General features: G+C 38.7%; 1 protein-coding gene across 4 annotated transcripts in view; it reads left to right on the top strand.

The window, feature by feature from the left end:
• Positions 1-6,164, top strand: part of SERPINI1 (serpin family I member 1) — a 112,548-nt gene extending 106,384 nt beyond the window's left edge. For all 4 annotated transcript variants that reach the window (XM_083365068.1, XM_083365071.1, XM_083365070.1 and 1 more), the window contains exons 8-9: positions 3,559-3,648; positions 5,611-6,164. In XM_083365068.1, coding sequence (XP_083221194.1) covers positions 3,559-3,648; positions 5,611-5,687 — 167 coding nt within the window. In that variant the 3' untranslated portion in view covers positions 5,688-6,164. The remainder of the gene's footprint in view (positions 1-3,558; positions 3,649-5,610) is intronic.
• The last annotated feature ends 16,331 nt before the right edge of the window (positions 6,165-22,495 follow it).

Below are 22,495 nucleotides of genomic sequence, written 5' to 3'. Positions count from 1 at the left end.
GGGCAAGGGGAGACCTGCCGGGTAGGGAAGGCAGGCCCACAAATGGCTTGAGAAGTTCAACCAATCAATTCAAACTTTGGAAGGTTTTTTTTGTGAGCATTTTGAATTGATTGATTGAACTTTTTTACTCCCAGTTTTTTTTCAGAACTGCGCATGGCGGAGGAGGACTGGGAGCTGCAGGAGCCGCGGGTTGCCAACCTGTGTGGTAGAGGAATGTTTCTCAACCTCGGCAACTTTAAGATGTGTGGACGTCAACTTGCAGAATTCCCTATCCAGCATGGTGGCATCGCTGGCTGGGGAATTCTGGGAATTGAAGTCCACACATCGTAAAGTTCTTGAGGTTGAGAAAGACTGTACTAAGATGTGAGATATGGTCCCACCCATATTGCATCCTTGTCCTGTCTATTTCACAGCTCACCTCCTCCCCCAGTGAAGTGACCCGTTTGAATATATTTGAATACCACACACCCACATGGCAGAACTACTTGCTTATCACGTACAAATATATATCTTTCACCCCCACAGATTTTTAAATAATTCTCTTATACATAATTCAAATCATGTATCATTTTTTTTAATACGTAAAGGTAAAGGTTCCCCTGCACATGCGTGCTAGTCGTTTCTAATTCTAGGGGCCGGTGCTCATCTCCGTTTCAAAGCCGAAGAGCCAGCGCTTGTCCGAGGACGTCTCCGTGGCTATGTGGCCGGCATGACTAGACGCCAAAGGCGCACAGAACACTGTTACCTTCCCACCGTAATGGTCCCTATTTTTCTACTTGCATTTTTACGTGCTTTCAAACTGCTAGGTTGGCAGAAGCTGGGACGAGTAACAGGCGCTTACTCTGTTACGCAGCACTCAGGATTCGACCCACCAAACTGCCAACCTTCTGATCGACAAGCTACTTTTAATAAGTAGAAAAACACAATCTTTGGAGATTGAAGTCTCTTATCTGCTGCCAGTTTGCGTTGCCACTGAGTCCTGGCTGGAAAGGTAGATTCCTCAAAACTACATAGACAAGGATTCATTTCATGACTGGGCATGCATGAAAGTTTTATTTATTCCATTACTATCTCCTTTTTATATGTCAGTATAATAAAGATAAACGTTAATAAAATGCTTGCTGTAAAGCTCTAGAGGAGAGTCACTAAGGACTTACAGATTTAATTAAGGCTAAATTTTGTCTTAATACAATATTTCCTGTGTATACTGATAACTATAAATTAAATCCGCATATTTTGGATGTCTCAGCTTAAATGTCAAAAAAAACACAGAGCTTTCTGGATGCTAATTCAAGTAGATAGCCAATCCTGTACGAGATAACCAGGTTGAGCCTGAGGGCGGAGTCAAACCCTTCATTAGTCTGGAGTTCCTACGCTCCCAAAAGAGGGCCCCACTTGAAGTCTCTTATCTGCTGCCAATTTGCCTTGACTGTTAGTAGATCAGATTCTTGTATAGGCTGCATGGAATAAACTTGCAGTGCTTTCGAACTCTTATCCTGGCTCCTCCTTTTTGCAGTTGTGATTAGAAATAAGTGTTTTATATTGAGTGTGTTCTCACAACAAGCCAAAATCTGTTGTTTTTTTTATAATATCAAACCCCACACTATAGATTAAATAACGGGTTAGAAGGAGCATTTCAAGTCAGGTTCTTTTGACCTTGTCTGATTTACCTTTGTTTGTGTTAACTATGTTAATTATGATTGAGGATGTGCTCTGTCATTTATATTTCAGCTAAGGGTTAACATAGAGTTAAACAGTATTAGTCTTTCAGAGAATGAAAGGAGAAACAGTAAGTAAAATTGCCTTGTAGCAGTTTGACTGTCTTCTCACCCTTGCTGACTGTGAGTTCTTTTATAAAAGCAAAGGGCAACAGAAAGAATAGGCTTTCCTTCATTCTGCAGATGGGGACTTAGTCAGGGGCTTGGTCTAAACTTAGTAAGGTTGCCATTTAAGAAAATAAACGCCAGAATGCCAGATCAAGAAGCGAAGCTCTAGCATAAGGTTTCTCATTCTTGGTAACTTTAAAATGGGGTGGATTTCAGCTCTTAGGATACTCCAGCCAGCCTGGGAGATTCTGGCTTGGGATGTAGAAAACTGAAGTCCATTCATCTTAATTATACCAAGGTTGAGAAACATCGCTCTTGCCATAATAAATTGGCTATGTTTTGAGTGGGTTTTTTTTTGCCCTTAGTTTATCACATTTAGTATCTCACATAATGCTAGGTTCTATGGACACACACCCACACACACACACACACACCCGCTTTTTGAAAAACCCTGGCATAGATGTTCATTGGCAACCACGGACTTTTTTTGGATTGTTGTAATTAGGAAAATTACAACAAAATTTATATGCTGCCCTGTAAACCGCCCTGAGTCCTTCGGGAATAGGGCGGTATAGAAAACTAATTAAATAAATAAATAAATAAATAATAAAACAACGATGGGGCAACAGACTAACCAATCAGGAACTATTGCTGAGATAATAAGCAAGACAGAGTGAGGCTAATGTACTGTGGCTTGCTGTGTCATTTTGAGATAATTTATTAGATTAATGTAATGAACCATGATAATGACTGAGCCACTGTCCCACTAAATCCATCTTTACTGGAGCCCATCCTTCCCTTCTCCAAATCTCATTTCTGACTTGCTTTTAAGTAGGGCCTTCTATCATTCCTGTCATTAAGGCAAACCACGTTTCCTTTAAACAGCCTCTCCAGGTATAATTTGTAAGAGATCTCAAATCCCTAATTAAAGGAAATTCTAATTTACCTATACCAGAGTAAATGACTAAGGAATGGATCTGATTATAAGGTCCACAGAAGATTAACTAATTGGAAACCAGACCAATTCATAGCTGATAAGTCAATATAAAAATGAATTTAAGAGTGGTAGGCAGTGCCTTCTCTATAAGGTGGGGAGTTAGTGTTATCCCCTCAGGAAAAAAATATTGTCTCTGGTTGAAAATACTCCCAGCAATGTCACTGTTATGATTGTGAAGGTAATCAAAATATGTCATTTGAAAATTTTGCAAGCATTGAATCAGAATTTGCATCCATTTGCAGTGAAAATTCTGGGGATCAGAAATAAGATTTCACAGTAAGAGTGCACTCCTGGAAATTATTGTGGCCAGTTAGGATTAACACAACACGTTCCATTGAATGCTTCTGTTCTGTATTTAGCAATAACCCAAGTGGGTGGTAAGGTTATCCAAGGTAATGGCTTCCCCTCAGAAAGGAATGGATGTAATAAGTCTCCCAAGTCAGCTTGTTTGTAAGTTATAAGCTGTTCCCAAAGTGGTGAAAATAAATTGTGCAACTACTAGTTGTTAATCATTTGCAGAACATGTCTAGAAACATCCATTTCTTTCCAAATTGTTCTTGGTTTTAGATTAGGTTTGTGCCTCTTGACAATCTTGTTAGTGTGATGGGTTTTTAATACTTGTTTGTGCACTTTAGGTGGGCTACAAATGGACTGGCAGCAAAAAGGAGAGATTGTGTGGCACAAATATGTCCAAGAAATATTAGACTTTGTGTGTTTTTTTCTCCCATTCCCCAGGAATGATTGCAATTAGTAGAATGGCTGTGCTGTACCCCCAAATTATAGTGGATCATCCATTCTTCTTTATGGTTCGGAACAGAATAACAGGTGAGTGTATTGCAATATTTAAATATATAGTATTGATTCATCTTCCATATTTCTCTAGGAGTTCAAAGCAGCTTGCACAGCAATCCTGTCTTTAAACATTTCCTCACAACCTTATAAAGTAGGATGGGCTGACATACAGTGACTGTTCCCAAGTCAACCCACCAGCTTCCATGTATGGGGGTAGACTTGAAACTATGTCTAATCCCAATTTGTTTTTCTTCTTTTTGCTTCCTTTGAATTGTAGTACGGGGGGGAAAAACCCCAAAGGGGGTTTGTTTAAACTGGAAACCAGGATGTAATATATGACACTGAATCATACTGCATTTTTGTCAATTCTAGAAAGATAAACAGGTCTGAAGAAGGTTGGGATTAATAATTTATTCAAATGGGAGCATACATGAGATCAGCTATAACTGAAAGGCTGATGGATTTCATCAGATTTCATCTTCAGCAAAAACTGCTGCACCCTTTTGCTTGCTCAAAAGGGAGGACCCTACTTTGATACCAAAACTGCAGGAGAGAACTTTAAACTGGGGGTGTAGGCAACATAACGAGGACATGGCAGAACAAAGAGTTTGCCCTGGACTGTTCATGCTGTGGTTCAGTGCAAGGGAGTTAAAGGCCATTAGTCAAACCAGCAGACTTTGACTGCTATCCAACGTTTTATGATTAATATTGGAAAATTCCCAAATGTTCTGACCCAAGAGTATCCAGCGTACCAATGTGATGAGTTATTCACATGCTTGACAAGAATGATGACAACTGCCTAGTGTATAACAATACAGATTGATTTAAAAGTATATACTCTATACTTTAAAACTACATAGAGGATGGTTTTTTTAGTCATGTACTTTTGGAAGGAAGCAATTGCTCTGTGGCAGAGTATATATCTCGTAAACTAGAGCTCAGATTTTCAATTCACTCCATTACCAGCTCAAAAAGACTAGTAAAAATCTAATTGGGCAATAAGGAATTGTTGTCAGTTTGAGAAATAATATTGGCTAAAATGGACCTGTGTTCTAATTGTCAGTCCTAGACGTGGCTCAGAAATCAGGCTCCTTGAATTTAATCAGGCTCATTTCAAGTAAATGTGATTCATGATCCCACTCAAAACTGGGTTTCCAAATTGCATGGAATATTTAGCATTCACTCAAGATTTCATGAACTTATTTTTTTAACCATTTTAATTTAATTTTGGGCCATGCTATCAACTCTTCATCTAGCCAATGAAGCAACAGTCAAAAGTAGCCAAGAGTGTTGGGGATTCCTTGAAATTGAAATCAGAAGCATCTGCTGCTAAGAATTCCATACCTGCAGATACATGCTGGAGGAAAAAGAGCCTTGCCTAGTAGCCAGAACAGAGTTTTTATCCTCTCACAACTCATATGAAGAAGCCCAAAGTCAAATTGAACAATGTTGAAATAGTAAACGTGTGCCTGGCAGATTTTTTTTTAAAAAAATCCTATTCCCCAGGATTCTCATTAATTATGAAAATAAACTATTAAAGACCACAAGATATTCTAAACTCTACATTGGCTTTGTTTCTTTGTTCTTTCATCCATGGCTCTTTTGTAGGTGAATAGTCCTATCTGAGAACAAATAAGAACTTGGTTCAGGAGACATATCATATCAGTATCTTAATATCCTTTTCATTAATTTCAAGGAGCACCCAGTACCTTTAGAAAGTAGGACAGGATCATAACTATTGTTCCATGGACAAAATTGGAACCAGTAAATGACATTTTTCAGGAAAACCTTAGGAAAACTACCTAATAATGAGATCTATCCAGCAGGAGAGACAGTCTTTGAAGTTTGTAATCACTCTTTTCTTGAACCCACCCAGTAAACAGAAGCCATATCTTTTATGGATAATTTTCCAACGTTGAACATGGTTTTCTTAAGAATTATTATTCTTATTATCTGGAATCTGTGTTCCTTTAGCTCTTCTTTTCTTTCTTTAAGGTACCATCATTCTCATGGGGAGAGTAATGCACCCAGAAGCGATGAATCCAAGTGTGCATGATTTTGAAGAACTTTAATAGCTCCACAGGTTGATCCACATTCTCACAAAAGAAGACAAGCACACTGAGTTTGCAATTGATGTATTTAAGGTTTTCCATGTGGTGATTTACTTTCTTTTTTTAGTTCTCCCTTTTTTTTGCAATGTTACCTTTGAGATACTATTTAAAAAGACAAACCATTTCCAGGTCTGACTTCACCTATGAAATTGCAGACCATAGTTGTGGAAGGAAAGCTTTCAGTATTAAAATATATGTTGTTGTCTTTGTGATTTATTGTGTTGGTTCTTTAAAATAAAAAATAAAATAAAATATCCATGCTAGTGACCATTTTCTTGTCTTGGAAATCGATGCCTAATTGCCTCTCAAGTGAAGCCATTCCAAATTTCAAAAGTAGAACATAATTAATTGTCAAGGCTCTTTGAAGCCTAGATAACAATCCCAAAGTGCTCAGATTTTTAAAGATGACAGCCCCAGAAGGCCTTTGGGCAATGTATTGGGAACACATTCCAGAAGTGGGAAGAGCTTAGATCAGTGTTTCTCAACCTCAGCAACTTTAAGATGGATGGACTTCAATTCCTAGAATTCCTCAGCAAATCATACTGACTGAAGAATTCTGGGAGTTTAAGTCCACCCAGCATAAAGTTTCTAGGGTTGAGAAACACTGGCCTAGATAGAAATTATACCATAACTTACTTGGATTTATTTTAATTTAAATGTAATTAAAATTGAATTAAGCAATCCTGGTCAGTATGACCATTCCCCGTATATCGTGTGTCACAATAAAATTTACAATTCAGCATTTTTATTGTTTTGTGAGCTGGTATCACAGCTAAAATTCTAGATACTATTTTCCAGCTTGGACAACCTTCAGAGGTGTGAACTCCAATTTCCAAAATTCACAATTGTTGTGAACTCTGGAAGTTGAATGACAAACAACTGTAAGATGCCCAGGTTGGTAAATGCTAATCTAACCCATAGAGGAAATAATTCATTACATCTCTGTGTGGTGCCACACTCTCTTATTTTCTTCTATAATGTCTCATCTACCACTGACTCCTGTGCAAAAGCCAAGGAAGTGAGGAAGACTTTCAGGAAAAACAGGCAAGGTTCCCAGGATTAAGCAGGGAAAATACAGCACTGGAAAGTTTTGAGAAAGAATTATTCCAGAACCATAACTCTGTCTTGCTTCAGAAAAGGCAAGAGTTCCAGAATATGTGGGAAACCTATAGTGATATCTAATCCTAATGCATTTGTAAAAGATCAGGAACAGAGGTCGTATGATGTCTTGAAATTAGGGAAAGTGGCACCATACTATAGCAGTGCATCAAGATAATGTATGCTGCAGCTTTGAGTAGCATAATTCCTATGGAACATTCTGGCCTTGTTTATTTTTCCTAACAGTTGTCCCATTAAAAGGTAAAGGTTCCCCCGCACATGCGTGCTAGTCGTTTCCGACTCTAGGGGCTGGTGCTCATCTCCGTTTCAAAGCCGAAGAGCCAGTGTTTGTCTCAGGACGTCTTCCGTGGTCATGTGGCCAGCATGACTAGACACCAAAGGCGCACGGAACGCTGTTACCTTCCCACCGTAGTGGTCCCTATTTTTCTACTTGCATTTTTCTGCTAGGTTGGCAGAAGCTGGGACGAGTAACATGCGCTCCCTCTGTTACATGGCACTTGGGATTCGACCCACCAAACTGCCGACCTTCTGATCAACAAGCTCAGCATCCTAACCCACTGAGCCACCGCGTCCCTCGTTGTTCCATTACACTCACCTTTTTAAAATCAGCTGTTAAGATGCCAGGCTTGTCGATCAAAAGGTTGGCAGTTTGAGATCCAAGAACCATGTGACACAGTGAGTTCCTGTTCCTGCTCCAAGTCCTGCCTATTTAGCATGTAAATGCAAGTAGACAAATAGGTACCACTTTGGTGTGTAAGTAACAGTGTTCCATGCATTCAGTCTATAATCATGCCAGCCATATGATCACAGAAGCATTTTTGGACAATGCTGGTTCCCTTGGCTATGAAACAGATGAGCACCTCCCCCAGCTAATTCCATGTTGTTGCCAAGAAGACAATATGGGCCATTATGCAATCTCAAAGTCAATCTTCCTATGAGTAACATTGATGTGTGCCAAGACAAAAAAAGGCACTATTTTTTTTTAAAAAAGCCGGTTTTAAACGTGTTTCTGTAATTGCTGCTGTAATGTTAAAAAAAAGTGATGTCCATTTGAAACTTGAGTAGCTGTCGCTCACTCTAAATGGCTGTGCTTCGTAGTCAATGGGGGAGTTAATAATTTATCAAGATTCCTTCTGGCAGGCAGATTAACATGAAATCATACAATTCTCTGTGCCGTTCCTTGGATTGTTCATGAAAAACAAATGTTTTTGTGGCATGGCACTTAGCTATCTTCTGTAGATAAGAACCATATCATCCAAGTCCAGTTAAAGAGAATAATAGTAAAATCCCATTCAAAGCATAAAGGCACCAATAAAAGCTTTCTAGTTCCTTTGATTTCTATATGGATTTGATTCTGTTCTCTGTCCAATCTTTTTGGGCAAGATGTCTAACACAAGTCTGCATGTCCTTCCACTCTGCTAGCTTTCCTGTATGTACCTTGGATTCTCCCTGCCATCAAAAAAGCTTTATATTCATTCAAATGCAATTTTATTGATGCTTCTACAGATTAAAAGCACTTTATTAATAAAGCATGGGGGAAAACAGCATAGATGGCAATCCTGTGCCTGCTTCATTAAGGAACATTGCCAAGTTGTGTAGGATTGTGACTCTTTTAATAAGTGAATTCTTTTCTCATTTACTAATTCTATTGCTTTGACCCCCATTAAGGAAAAAGCAAAAGCTACTCCTAGGCATTAAGTTGGTGCTTAGCTAAAGTGGAATCAATAATTTAAAAAAAAATAAAGTGTGCAATCTTTACTTTTCCCCCCCACCATTTAATGTTTTAACTTTGGCAATATCCAGGATTGTATAGATGGCTTGTTGGAATGATGGAGCCAATAACTGTTCATAGTAAGCTGCCGCCTGAGTCCTGATAAAATGGTTATTGTTTTCCAGATGATAATGTTCTTTCTAAATCTGCAACATTATCCGCTCAAAACAAAAACAAGAAAATGAAGAAGAAAGTGAGAAATTTCCTGAATTTATTTATTTAATTCGTCCTTCCCATCTGTTTACGTAGCAGAGATGGGAAATTATGGTGGGTTGAGACAGCTAAGTGCTCTTCATCTTCTGCTGCTAATTTATTAGATTTATATTCCGCTTTTCCTCCAAGAACTAAAGATGGCCTTCAATCCTTCAGTTTATGCCCCAAACAGCAAAGCTATATGGTTGGCTGGGTTGAGGAAGAAAGACCTTCCAATAGGATTCTAGGGCTAAGGGTGGTCTTGAATGTCTCCCTGGTCCTACTACAACATTTGAACTGCTAAACCATGCTAGCAATGTTTTTTATCTTCACCAAGTGTTTCTTCATTGGTTGCAGCAATCGGGTATATCTAGATTAATGAAAAGAAGGATGAGGGGTGACATAATAGCAGTGTTCCAATATCTCAGGGCTGCCACAAAGAAGAGGGGGGGGTCAAGCTATTCTCGAAAGCATCTGAAATCAGGACAAGAAGCAATGGATGGAAACTAATCAAGGAGATATCCAACCTAGAACTAAGGAGGAATTTCCTGACAGTGAGAATAATGAATCAGTGGAACAACCTGCCTCCAGGAGTTGTGAGTGCTCCAACATGGGAGGTTTTTAAGAAGAGATTGGACAGCCATTTGTCTGAAGTGGTATAGAGTTTCCTGACAGAAGAGCATTGGACTAGAACAGCGGTCCCCAACCTTTGGGGCACCAGGGACCGGTGCCATGGAGAAAGGTTTTTCCAAGGACCACAGGGGGTGTGGTTTTGAGTACTGCCTGCATCCCGAGGATGGAGCTTTGCTTGCTTGTGTGGTTCACTTCCTGGCATGCCAATCCACGGACCGTGGGTTGGAGACCCCTGGACTAAAAGACCTTTAAGGTCTCTTCCAACTCTGTTATAATGAAGGAATAATTGCAGCCTCAAAGGGTTCATATCTGAAATATGAGGAGTATCACTGTGGCAACTGCAGAGCTAAATTCTCACTTCTCCTTCCACCTTGTCTTGATTAACTCACTTCTATTTGGAGACCGTTGAGAAAGTGGTAGGGACTCAGCTACAGCGTATCCTTGAAAATGCAAATAGACTTAGTTTAGTCTGGTGCTTGGAGGTACTTGATGGTATGAAATGATGACGTTGAAACTAAGAATTATTGTTTATATTCAAACATACTACAATGTGTGATGGCACAGAGGTTAAAGAGTCTGAGCTCATCAGCTGGAGAGCTGACAATCCGGGTTTGAGATCCCAGGTCTGCACAATGGGGTGAGCTCCCATTACTTGCCCCAGCTCCTGCCGACCTAGCGGTTCAAAAACATGCAAATGCAAGTAGATTAATAAATACCACTTTGATGGGAAGGTAACAATGTTCTGTGTGCCTTTCGCATGTAGCCGTGCTGGCCACATGAGCACAGAAATCGTCTTTGGACAATGTGGCTCCCTTGGCCAAGGAACAGAGATGAGCAATGTACTGATTGGATATGACTGACAGGGAAATCTTTTTCCTTACCTTTAGAAACATTTTTGGTCAACTTGATGGAGGTGCACTCCTCTAAAAGAATAGGTTTGTTGTACCCAAGGTCTTCCTCAATTAGTTGGGACTGGACTGAAGCAGAAGATCCTAGCCACAATGATTCATGCGCTGGCTACCTTTTGCTTGGATTAGTGCAATGAGCTTTACATGGGGCTGCCATTGAAGACAGGAAAATGAAGTCAGACAAAGTGCAGCATCTTGCCTATGGGTGCATTGGAGACACCACAGTCACATAACACCATTCTATGGTCACTTTATTGGTTACCTGTAAGTTTCAAGGCAGAAGTCCAAAATGCTGTTTTCAATGTATAAAACCTTTTATGGCTTTGCAGCTAAGACTGTCTTCTTGCCTAATGTGTATATCTCATCTTCCCAGCCCTGAACTAGAAGGAGGAAGGACTCACAAGGTTAAATTTAAATTATTGTGGACTTCCTGTCATGGAATACTTTCCTTTGGAAGTGATGCTAACACCCTAACTACTGGTCTTCTGGAAGACTTAAGCTGCTCTGCAATGCACTAGACAAGTGAAATGTCACAGTTGCACTTATTTGCCTTGTATCTGGTTATTATTAATTAATAATTAATTAATTAAACTTGGCTGACTGAACCAAATGCCCTATATTATTTTTAACTATCCATTAATTATGTAGCTTAGAAGTAACTTGAAAGCACTGTATTTATTTAAGGGATATTATTCTCATTTTACAGCAGACTTTACCCTAAGACAAAATGAAACTGTCTTTACTGATTTCTCTGTTACAAAATAATGCCTATAGCTGGCCATAGCACCAGAAGGCAAGAGAAGAAACAATGGGTGGAAACTAATCAAGGAGAGAAGCAACCTAGAATTAAGGAGAAACTTCCTAACAGTGAGAACAGTTAACCAGTGGAACAGCTTGCCTTCAGAAGACGTAGATGCTTCATCACTGGAGGCTTTTAAGAAAAGACTGGACAGCCACCTGTCTGAAATGGTCTAGGGGGTCTCCTGCTTGAGCAGGGGATTGGGCTAGAACAGGGGTCTTCAAACTTGGTCTATTTATGACTTGTGGACTTCAACTCCCAGAATTCCTCAGCCAAGCAGACTGGCTGAGGAATTCTGGGAGTTGAAGTCCACAAATCATAAAAGGGGCAAATTTGAAGAACCATGGGCTAGAAGATCTCCAAGGTCCCTTCCAGCTCTATTCTGATTAATTACTGATTACTGAGGAAGTATTTCCTGCCTACAATTAAAACTCAAGAGTTTGCCTCCTCTGAATTGTCTGCAGAAGAGGAAATGGGGCCAGTGGCATGCCTGGTACCCTGACTAAATCAATGCAAATTCTAGAACAATTTAAGCATCTGGGCCAGTCTGCTTATATTTGCAGATACATTTTTGTACACCAAGAATCTTCTCAGATGTGGAAGAATCTATTATAATCAGAAATAGCATCTTCCCTCCTCCAAAAAAAAGCATATAAGGACCCTTAATATAATCAGATAAGCAAATACAGTACTTCATTCTCTAATCATGCATCCAGATTACCTGGCATTCTATTATTGCCTGCTTCTGCTAACAAATTATTATCCACATTGTGCTGTTATTGTTGTTTGCAAATGCATTGACATAGCAGGTTAAAAAGCCCCTATCTTCTTACTTTATAGATTTGCCTTTGTAATAAGCACACCCTAACTAAGTGGATGAAGGAACTTTAATTTAAACCAGGTGAATTTCAAAGGCTTAGCAGGAAAATATTCAGGGACTCGTATTTTATTATTCCTTCTCTACAGCTACATTCCTACAATATACGTAACTAGGTCAGCTCCAAAGCCTTCTCAAAACATAAAGCATGGAGGCCGAAATCAGGCAACAAAAAAAAAGGGGGGGGGACTCCAAAAACAAGAAGCCTAAATACCGATCTTTCAGAAGGGAGACTGGTGGGTGGCATAAGGGCAACAGACCAGCAGCTTGATCCCTTGATTACCCCTATAGCCCATCTTAGCAAAGAGGCATTGGTACCCAGTATGCTCAGGAGCAAAAGCCTTGGGCACTGGACAGTATCTTTGTAAATTACTCCTTCAGTACCTCTGGCCTTGTGGCTGATGAAGAACTTGAAACCCAGGTAAGCAAATCTCTGAGATTTGTTAAAGAAAAAAAAAACACCTATGCTACACACTTGGATTTTTTTAAAAAAACAATCTTACACATTTGGAATAAAAGCTTGGGTCTTCTACCTGTCAACGAAAGCAGAGCAGAACACTTTATGCATGCATGAAGTTCCACCTGCCATTGTCAGGAAAAGGCCCCCTGTGATACATATGTGGTTCAAATTCCAGTTTATAGATTTCCAGTTCCAAATTATGGAATAAATTAGCTGTGATTCAAAACTGTTAATTTCTGAGTCACCTAGTTTGATTGGTGGGCTGATACCAAAACTAAATCACTTTGGTTGGATTCACATGCTGTATATTTAATTACTATTGGAGTAGCCTATTGGATAAACCCAACTGCAAATCATGGCTTAAGGATAAGTACATTATGTGAATCTAGCCAATAGTATTATATTTAACAAACCACAATTAACCAGTGGCTACCATGTATGTCAGGTTGAACCTTTCAGCTCCTAAATATTGTACTGATCTAAATTTTCTATAATTGCCTTATTCCAATCAATTCTATAATAAGGAATAAGTTTCCATGCATGCAGAAGATTTCTATATGCAAACGTTCTGTCATGTACATATGGTTAGCACTTCATTATATGCCAAGAGATGTTTTCTGATATGAAAGAGCTTCTTCCTCAAGAGTTTTATCTTCACATTGAATCATATACAGATCTTGGAAAAACAGTTGTACAGATCTTGGAAAAACAGTACCGCTGATTTGGAGTCATGGCAAGAATTTATAACCACCTTCAAGGCATTTAAAGAACTATGATGATGATGATGGACCCTGCATTTTGGCTGGTCTTTAAAGACAATAAATTTCGTGATAAAAACTGCTACTGGGAAATGACCAAAGCAGGGAACTTTTGTCCCATGCTGATTTGAAAATGAACAATAGAGAAACTGCAAAAAGCAATAAAAACAAGGGCTGACAAACATGGCAGAATTCTCATTGGTTCTAGAAAATAAATGTTTGCCTTGGTGAGAAAAATAAATGCTTGTAAGACCAAGAGTCATAAACTGACAGAAATGATTAAGTGATCATTTAGTTCAAACATGTTGCGCTCGTATTTCTCCAGATGTTCCCCTGCCAGTATTTATCATGGTGACAAATTTGGCATGTTATGCTAACTCCACAGAAACAGGATCAAGAAGATGGTTATACTTTGTTAGAATATTGGCAGCAAAATCAAATACGTACAAGCCATTCCAGCCACAATGAGATCCATAATTGGTTGAACCTGGAGGAAACATCTTTTCCTATGCCTTCAGGGATAGGCAACAGCTAAGTACAGTTAGTTTTCACCTGAGACTGGATTTCTGTCACTAAACATGGTGGTAAAGCATGATGTCATATGACCACATTGTTTAGTGACAGCAGTTCTAACACTCTTTGTTGCCTTTCTTACACTGATTCTCTGACATTCGTAAACACAACGTCACACGCTCGCCATTTCGTGCCCTCCTGCTGGCTTCCTCACTGACTTTGTCACAAGCCAGCAGTATGAAGACTGCAAATGACAATTATTGCAGGATGCTTCAATGTCCTAACTGTGACCTGAGCTCTGAGCTTTTGGAGTGTGATCCCATGACCCTGGGGATGCTGCAAGCATCATAAGCATAATGACTGGTCATAAGTACCACTCACTCAGAATCATCATAAGTTCTAATGGTTGCTGACCAAGTGATTGTTAAGCAAGGGCAACCTCTAAACACAAAGGAACTCTTTTCCTTTTTCCAGGCTAGTATAATAAGATGGGTTGTCTGATTTTAAGGCTCAGTGGCAGAACACATGATTTGCATGAAGAGTGTTCCTGTTCTGATTGGAAAGACAAGTAGCAGGTGATGAAAAAGGCCACTGCCTGAGATGCTACTGTGCTTGCCAAAAGCAGATGTTTAATTGGTTGTGGAATATAAGTTCAAACACCTGAGCAGAAGGCAACTGCATCCATCAGTAACTGCAGCTTTCTAAGTTAACTTTAAGGGCATCTCTCCCCTGCCTACGTTCCAGTAATTAATTTCCTATATTACCAGGATAATGACTGACTATTGCAAAGCTCACCTAAGGCATACATGCGAGGATATCAACTGATAACACAGGAACTACGGTTTACGGCTGCCAGTTCAGCATTCAACAGCAACAACAAATTGAGAAAACTCCCAAACTTCCAAGCAATTAACCAAGCTGGGAAAGAGCCACTATTTGTAGTCCTGAGAAATATATAAGCTATTGTCCATTTGTAATACCGTAGCAGTATTAAGGCATGGCAGAGTGCTATATACATAGCTATGTTCAAAGGTATTCTGTTATTGTACATCAGTTGCAGAAGAGTTATAGCAGGACAAAGCTCCTTTGTAGATTGTTCCAAAGTACCACAACTGCAGTGGTGGGATTCAAATATGTGAACAACCGGTTCTCTGTGTGAATGCCACTTCTGGAAGTCCATTCTTGGCCTGGGCAACAAAAAATTAGCTAACGGTTCTGCCAAACTGGTGTGAACTGGTGGCTGGTGGCTGAATCCCACCAGTGCACAACTGGAATCAGAGTACTCTTTGCGTACACCTGGGATATGTAATTGGCCCACCAAAAACACAACTGCAACCCTCCATAGTAGTTGAATAGTTGAACCATATGTTGTGAGAGTTGTAGTACAAACATCTGGACTTAACATGGCAACCAAAATCCTTTTGCCTCAGCTACCTGATTACAACACAGGTAGTCCTTGACTTATAACAGTTCATTTAGTGACCATGCAAAGTTATGACATTGGAAAAAGCAATTTATGACCGTTTTTCACAGTTACAACTGTTGAAGCATCCCGATGATCATGTGATAAAAATTCAGATGCTTGGCACCCGGCTCATACTTATAACTGTTGCTGTGTCCCAAGGTCATGCAATCGACTTTTGCAAACTTCTGACAAGCAAAGTCAATGGGGAAGCCAGATTCATTTAACAATCAGGTTACTAACTTATCAGCTGGAGTGGATGCACTTAACAACTATGGCAAGGAAGATCGTAAAATGAGGCAAACCTCACTTTACAAAGTCTCACTTAACAATAGAAATTTTGGGCTCAATTGTGGTCATACGTTTCACCTTCCAGGGATATCTATAGGGAGTTGTCAAAAAGCCAATATGGTGTGTAAAAAAAGCGTTGAAATTTTTTACCATCATGGTTGTTATTATGTCGTGGGCTCTAATGAGCAGGAATGAAGACACACAGATGAGTACAGAGAAACTCATTCTTTATTTAAGCAGAAACTGTACTGCTGATTTGGAGTCACCCTGCCTCAATATATAGCCAGGCCCTCTGGTAGCAACCAATCGGATTGAACCCATGTTTGCCACCCAAAGTTGACCAATTGCAGGACCAGAGACGTCCTGTCTGGGTTGCCGTTAGTTCTCCAGCAACGCACATGGTGATATTCCAAAAGCCCAGTACATAACAGCTGTCATCTTGACTTCTTTTTTTATTTTTATTTTTTGAGAGAGAGATTCTTTTCCTTTTCAAGGAAAAAATGAATTAAAGAAAAAAATTAATTGAACTATTTGTTTACTACCTATATAGAGAGCGAGCCTATTTTGTCCTGTAGGAATTGCTGGTGGAAATACAAACAGCTATGTCCATTGGCGCCAAGAAAGAGGGGTGATTTTTTTTCATCTCCTTTAAAAAAACAAATCATTGCAGTGGGAATTGGGGAAAAAATGATCCTCTCAGTTGCATTTGGTAGTATGAAGTTCAGTTTTACTAATTTCAGGAAAAGAGCAAAAAGGCAGCTATGTATAACCTACCATTTGGACTGTGTTCATATAACATGCTTAACTTAACCAGGCTGAGAATTTTAATTTTAATTTTAACTGGGGTTTTTATTTGTTCAGGGATTGATATAATTTTTTAAATTGTTTTTAACTCTTGTATTTTTCGTTTTAATCGCCCTGTAAACCGCCCTGAGTCCTTCGGGAAAGGGCGGTATATAAATATAATAAAATAAATAAATAAATAAACTTGGTTAATGAAATAACTCATCTTCTGGATTTGCACAATACACCGAATCATCGCTCCAGATTCATGCACTAAAGTCCGAATCATAAATCTATCAACCGAGATTTGCATATTGTACAAATGTATACAGTATGTGAGATTTTTAAATGACCCATTTACTCTTCTTGTATGAACATATCCTGTGTAGCCTTAAATCATATAGAGCATATGGCCCTCTTCAGATATTCAGTAGTGATGCATGGAGAGCAGGTATAAGTCTAGCCCAGAGGATGAGATAGCAAAAAATGATCATCCACTTTATTTACTGTGTATTAACAGCAAACTGAAGGGATGTTTGTAGGATGAAAATCATCCGAATGCTTGCCCCCAAAATTCCTTCTCTGAAGAAGATATAGGTAGAGCTCTATCGTTTTGAACAGCTTCAGGAGTAATAATAGAGCTGCATTTATCTAGCAAAGTTGATTATTCAGGGGGCTTTGTTTTGTTTTTGTTTTGGTGCTTTCAAGTCATTCTTGGCTGGCAATTGTCAGGACAATTATTTTTTTTTTAATCCCGTTTATATCCCGCCCTTCTCTGAAGACTCAGGGCGGCTTACAATCTAAAGCACAAATCAACGTGCTTAGCAGTAGCCTTCATTCTATGTATATGCCTGCTTATTATTAGGGCTTCCGCCCCCCCCCCCAAGCGGCATTATTACAAAGTCAGCTTAATTGCCCCCAACAATCTGGGTCCTCATTTTACCTACCTCGGAAAGATGGAAGGCTGAGTCAACCTTGAGCCTGGTGGGACTCGAACCTGCACTAATTGCAGGCAGCTGGGGTTACTTAGGGAGGCATTAGCCCACTGCTCCACCAAGGCTCTGCAATTTTCTTGGCAAGATTTCAGAAGTGGTTTCTTCTTCTTCTTCCACAGCAGGGGTGTCAAAGTCGCCACATCACATGACATGTTGCAATGTATCATGACTTTTTTCCCCTTCCCAGAGCTGGGGTGGGCTCAGCTTCCACATGACGCATCTGGCCCACTGCTGGCCAGCAGTTTGACACCCCTGTTCCACAGGCTGAAAGTGAGTGGCCCAAGGATACACAGTAGGCTTTGTGCCTAAGGCAGGACTAGAACTCACGGTCTCCTGGTCACCTTATCCACTACACCTAGATCATCTTGAAAAATGTATTCAGTCCTGAGTATTTGGGGAAGGATTTAGAGACTAGAACAGATTCAAAGAAGGGCAACATGAATGTTCAAGAATCTATTAAAAGAGGGTAAGGAGTTGAGCATGATTAGCCTGAATAAAAGAAGTTTACTAAGCATGGTCATTCAGTAGGACTATAAAAGGTGGTAGGAAGGGGAAATCATGAAAGATCTGTGGGTTATGTTATCACACAAATGCTACAACTTATCTCCTTGAGTCACAGAAGATGACAAAGGTATATAATGGAGATGACATCATCCATGGTTTTTTTTCATATTGGCCCCATTAGGGGTTGTTTCAAACAGATATTTTTCAGAGAATAAAAAATAATGGCACGTTAACAAAAGCAGACAACATTCAGGCTGAAGTGAAACTCTCTTCTGCTTATACAGAATTTGTACATGTACTTATTTTCCTTATTCTGAAGGAAAACAACCTCCAAATAAGGTTTCCCTGGAGAAGGATTTTGATGCCTTTCTGAGAGATTACTCAAAATAGTTCCAAATTTCTCTGCTCTTTGAACAAAAATATTTAACTCTCTTAAATAATGCAGATGAGTTGGATGGTTGTGAGCGCACACATAAGATTTGGAAGGCAATTTATAATAAGGACCTGGCAGAAGCTTTTACAAATGTCACTATGCTCTTCCACTTTTATCTAACTTTGCCCTTTTCAAACTGTGAAGAAGGAAGTGATTTCTCCAAACTGTCCCTGATTAAAATTAAATTTTGATCTACAATTACTGTCATCATGTATTCTCTCTGTAGAATGAGATCTTCGGAGAGAAATGTCACTGGGTGATCTCATCTCTGAATGTGCTGCCAATAAAACAAGAAAAGGGAAGATATAGATTCTTAAATAGCCTGAAACGGAGGACTAGGTGAAGCAAGGCTTTGACAAAATAATTTGAACTGTGGAAGAACATGATTCATTCACAGAAGTGAAGAAGTCACCAATTGACTCAATAAAACCATTCGGGTAGCCTTAAGCTGCAAAAAAACTCTTTTCAAACTTTCCCAAAATATTGTTGAAGTTCCAAGGACAAAGACAATGAGGGTCTCCTAAGCAGAGTCAAGTGACATGAAATAACATGACTTTTTGCTTTACACTTTAGATTCAAGGGTTTTGTGTGTTTTTTGTTTTTTGTTTTGTTTTGCATTATTTTCTAGAATTGTTCTTCAAAGAAGTCCATTGAAATGCGAGAAGAAACAAGATGACAGAATTTAGGCTAAGTGTAATGCAACTTCTGCCTAGCTCTGGCATGGCAATAAGCTGGTGAAGAATGATTTGTTATGATATCTATGGAGAATTGCAATCATCCAGGTCATGGTTGCCTTAAAGGTGCTTTTTGTCCGAAAGGCAATTGGTCTACATTTTTTTACTTGAGGAAGATGTTTCGCTTCTCATCCAAGAAGCTTCCATCCCCCTCCTTCATCCTCTACCATCCAGTCAGAACTGAAGAAACTTCTTGGATGAGAAGCAAAACATCTTCCTCAAGGAAATCCAGTCCAGTTGCCTTTTGAAAAGTCTTCAAAGAAAAAACATAGTCCGATTACCTTTTGAAAAAGCAACTTTGAAACGATGTCTATTCTTTGTTTATATTTGTTCATGAAATGTGGCTAAGCTAAGGTATCTGTTTGAGGTGTCTTCAGACAATTGTGATCTCTTTTATAGTATTCTTCAATATAAAACAATTATATTGACACAAGTTGTAATGAGAGCAGGAAGTGAAAATTATGTCCTCAGGTCTTTCTACATTTAAGAGAGGCTCTTATAACACCAGATGCCATAGCATCTAAAAAATAGGTTTGTTTTTCCTTCAAAATACAGCTTTAAGGTTTTTCTTGCAGTCACCTAATTTCTGATGAAAAGATGACAAATGCATCCCCTCAATTAATATGATACTTTAAACCAATCATTGTTCAAAGTGGCACAAGATGAGTTTCATTTTTCTCCTTTCTTCTTCCTTCTTGTCCTGACAGATGATGTCACGTTGATGAACCCATAGATTGTAGAGTTCAAATCTTCTTTCTTTAAACAAGCTGATTGTATGGCACCATTTCTCTGTCTATCTTTTCACAGGCAGAGGTTTTAGACCCTGAATTTGAACAGCCTAAACCTTAACAAGCACTAAACATATTTATGTATTTCAAACATAAGCTTAAGAAAATAAAGACTAGCTCACACTTTGGTGAGGGAGAATGGCCTGGTAAATTAATAATGGAGACCCTATGCATGCATAATTTATTTAGAATAATAAATGTTATGGGAAAATTAAACACTCTGTTTCTATGAGGTAAACAATGTTGGCTGAACATGCTTTTTTTATAAAAAGCAATGCAGAAAACTTGACAAGTTTGAGAACTGCATTAGGCAATCATGTCTAATAAAATTACTTCTGATGTAAAATATACAAATCTGCTATTTGATTTAAAATTCTAAATAGGAATGCAATTCAAGAGTAAAAAAAACAAAAAACAGAAAAAGCATAATAGGCAACCATTTCTAATATACACAGATTATATTTGTCTAATGCAATATATGACTTCAATTTTAAATTAGATTCTGATTCAGTAATCCAAGTAATGATTTGTTCCAAACAGTGAAGACACTTAATAAAACAAAGAAATGAAACATGTTAAGCCAGGTAGATTGTTTTTGCTTTGGTGTGGTGTTTTTTTTTTGGGGGGGGGGTGTTTTTTGGAAGACTGAAGTGTTGTTCTTTTTAAGAGCAAGTGAAAACAATAAAGCCCCAATGTCATGGATGAAGGCACACTAAGGTTCAGGCAAGGTTCATATAAGCTAATTTAGTCTAAAGACAAAATGGTTAAGCACAATTTGTGATTATAAGACATTCTATTCAACAGAGCAAATAGCCAAGCAGCAATCATACTGTTACAAATTATAGCCTTGATTTTATCTCCTAAAAGGAGGGTGAGGTTTGGGTTAGAGTCTGATCTCTCTTATTCATAAGACATCGAGCAGCTTCTTGCCATATTTGACTACATATTAATAGTTGCAATAGTAGTTACTCTTGCTTATTTGTTTTTGCTTTTTTAAAATTTATTTAATTTCTTCATAGACTAACATTTTTATTTAGAGATTATAATAAACAAGTATCTTGGCTTGCTTCCCTATATACTGGTTTTCCTCTTTTTTTTAAAAAAAATGGCTTTTTCCCGGGAGAAAGGGGGCAATAACAAAGCCCAATAACCTCTCTCACAACTTGTGATAACTGATTCAAATTTCCAAGTCTAACGAGATGGATCAGAGCTAACAGAGGGTTATTAGACCAAGTAGAGGTAAAAGAGAATTAAATCTTTTAACAAACTGTTATGGCTGAACAGTAAGAATTCTGATATGTACATGTATCATTCAGTAGAATGGCTCATTGTGGAACCCTGGCTTGAAACAACTCTACAAATTACACTGTACAAAAACAGTCAAGGGAACTTTTCCAATGTCCATACTTTTGAAAATTTACCACATTGATTGATGATATCCCATCAAGTTGTTTCTGACTCCTAGTGACCACATGGATAGATTTTCTCCACGTAATCTATCTGTAACCTGTTCTTTCAAGTCTCCCCGCCATATACTCATCACCACTGTTATTGACCTACCTTGTTGCTGGTTGTCATCTTCTCTTTCCTCCCTCCTCTCCCAGCATTAGAGCCTTCTCCAAAGAGCTAAGCCTTCACATAATGTGTCCCAAGTAGGATAATTTGAGCCTGATCACTTATACCTCGGGGAAACTCTGATTTGATTTGTTCAATGATATATTGGGTTTGTTTTCATGGCTGTCCATGTATATTCAGGAATCTTCTCTAACACCAAAGTTCAAAAGCATTCCTAGCTAGAAGGAAGTCACAATCCCATAGAGTGCCAAAGGAAATGCCGTGATTTGCACGATTGTGATCTTTATTTTCATATAATTCCATAAAATTCCTAATCCTAACTATCTGAAGCAAATAATAGTACAGTCTTATGGTAACTCATTTTCATGAAAATTATGGGGTTTGTCATTATGATATGATTTTGATTGCTCAACCAAATGGTTAGACTGGATTTGCCAAGTAAATCCAAGTAAAGCTGCCTTTTGCAGTTGACTCATGGTGATTTTATTAATTCTGATGATGGTGCTCCAGATATTTTGGTTTTGTACCCAAGACAGATATTACTGCTGGGATTGTCTTTGCTTTCTTTGCCATAGTCATTATACTTCTATTTGCAAGGTCTTTGTATTTTGTGATTTTCTCCAGTTCTTTTCTCTTCTCTTCTGCTGTCTCTAGGTACTGTAAAGTCCACCTATCCAAGTTTTTTTGTCTTTCTTATTAACAATTGTTAAATGGTGTGTCACATGGCAGATGTTTATCTATTTGAATTCTGAAGTCACAGAGTACTTTAGTTTCTTCATTTTCTACTACTTTATCTATTTGTTGGTTCCCCCTATTCTTGCCTGCAGGAAAATAGTATTTCTTGCAGATATTCCAATCCAGTTTGCTATTTTTTCGTGCCATTGTTTGTAGTCATTCCATGCAAATGTCTTACAGCTGCTAAGGAAGTGATCCATTTGTTCTTCAGAGGTGGCATTTACTGTTAATGTCTTCTCAATTCTGGCTTTGTATACATTTGTTCTTAAGGCATAGTCTTGGGGAGTTATAATTAACCCCTTTGTGTGTCTCTTTCACTTTTTTGCTCTTAGCCTTTGTCAGGGTTTGTTTTTGTCTGCTATTTTGTGTATATGTGTGCTGGTCATGTAATACTTTTCTCTGCCCATGTCTCTTTTCTATTCCTCATTTGGTCTTTCTG

This window comes from Vipera ursinii, assembly GCF_947247035.1.
Source record: "Vipera ursinii genome assembly, chromosome: 5".
NCBI classification, from domain to species: Eukaryota; Metazoa; Chordata; class Lepidosauria; order Squamata; family Viperidae; genus Vipera; species Vipera ursinii.
This window is presented reverse-complemented; position numbering and strand designations above follow the sequence as displayed.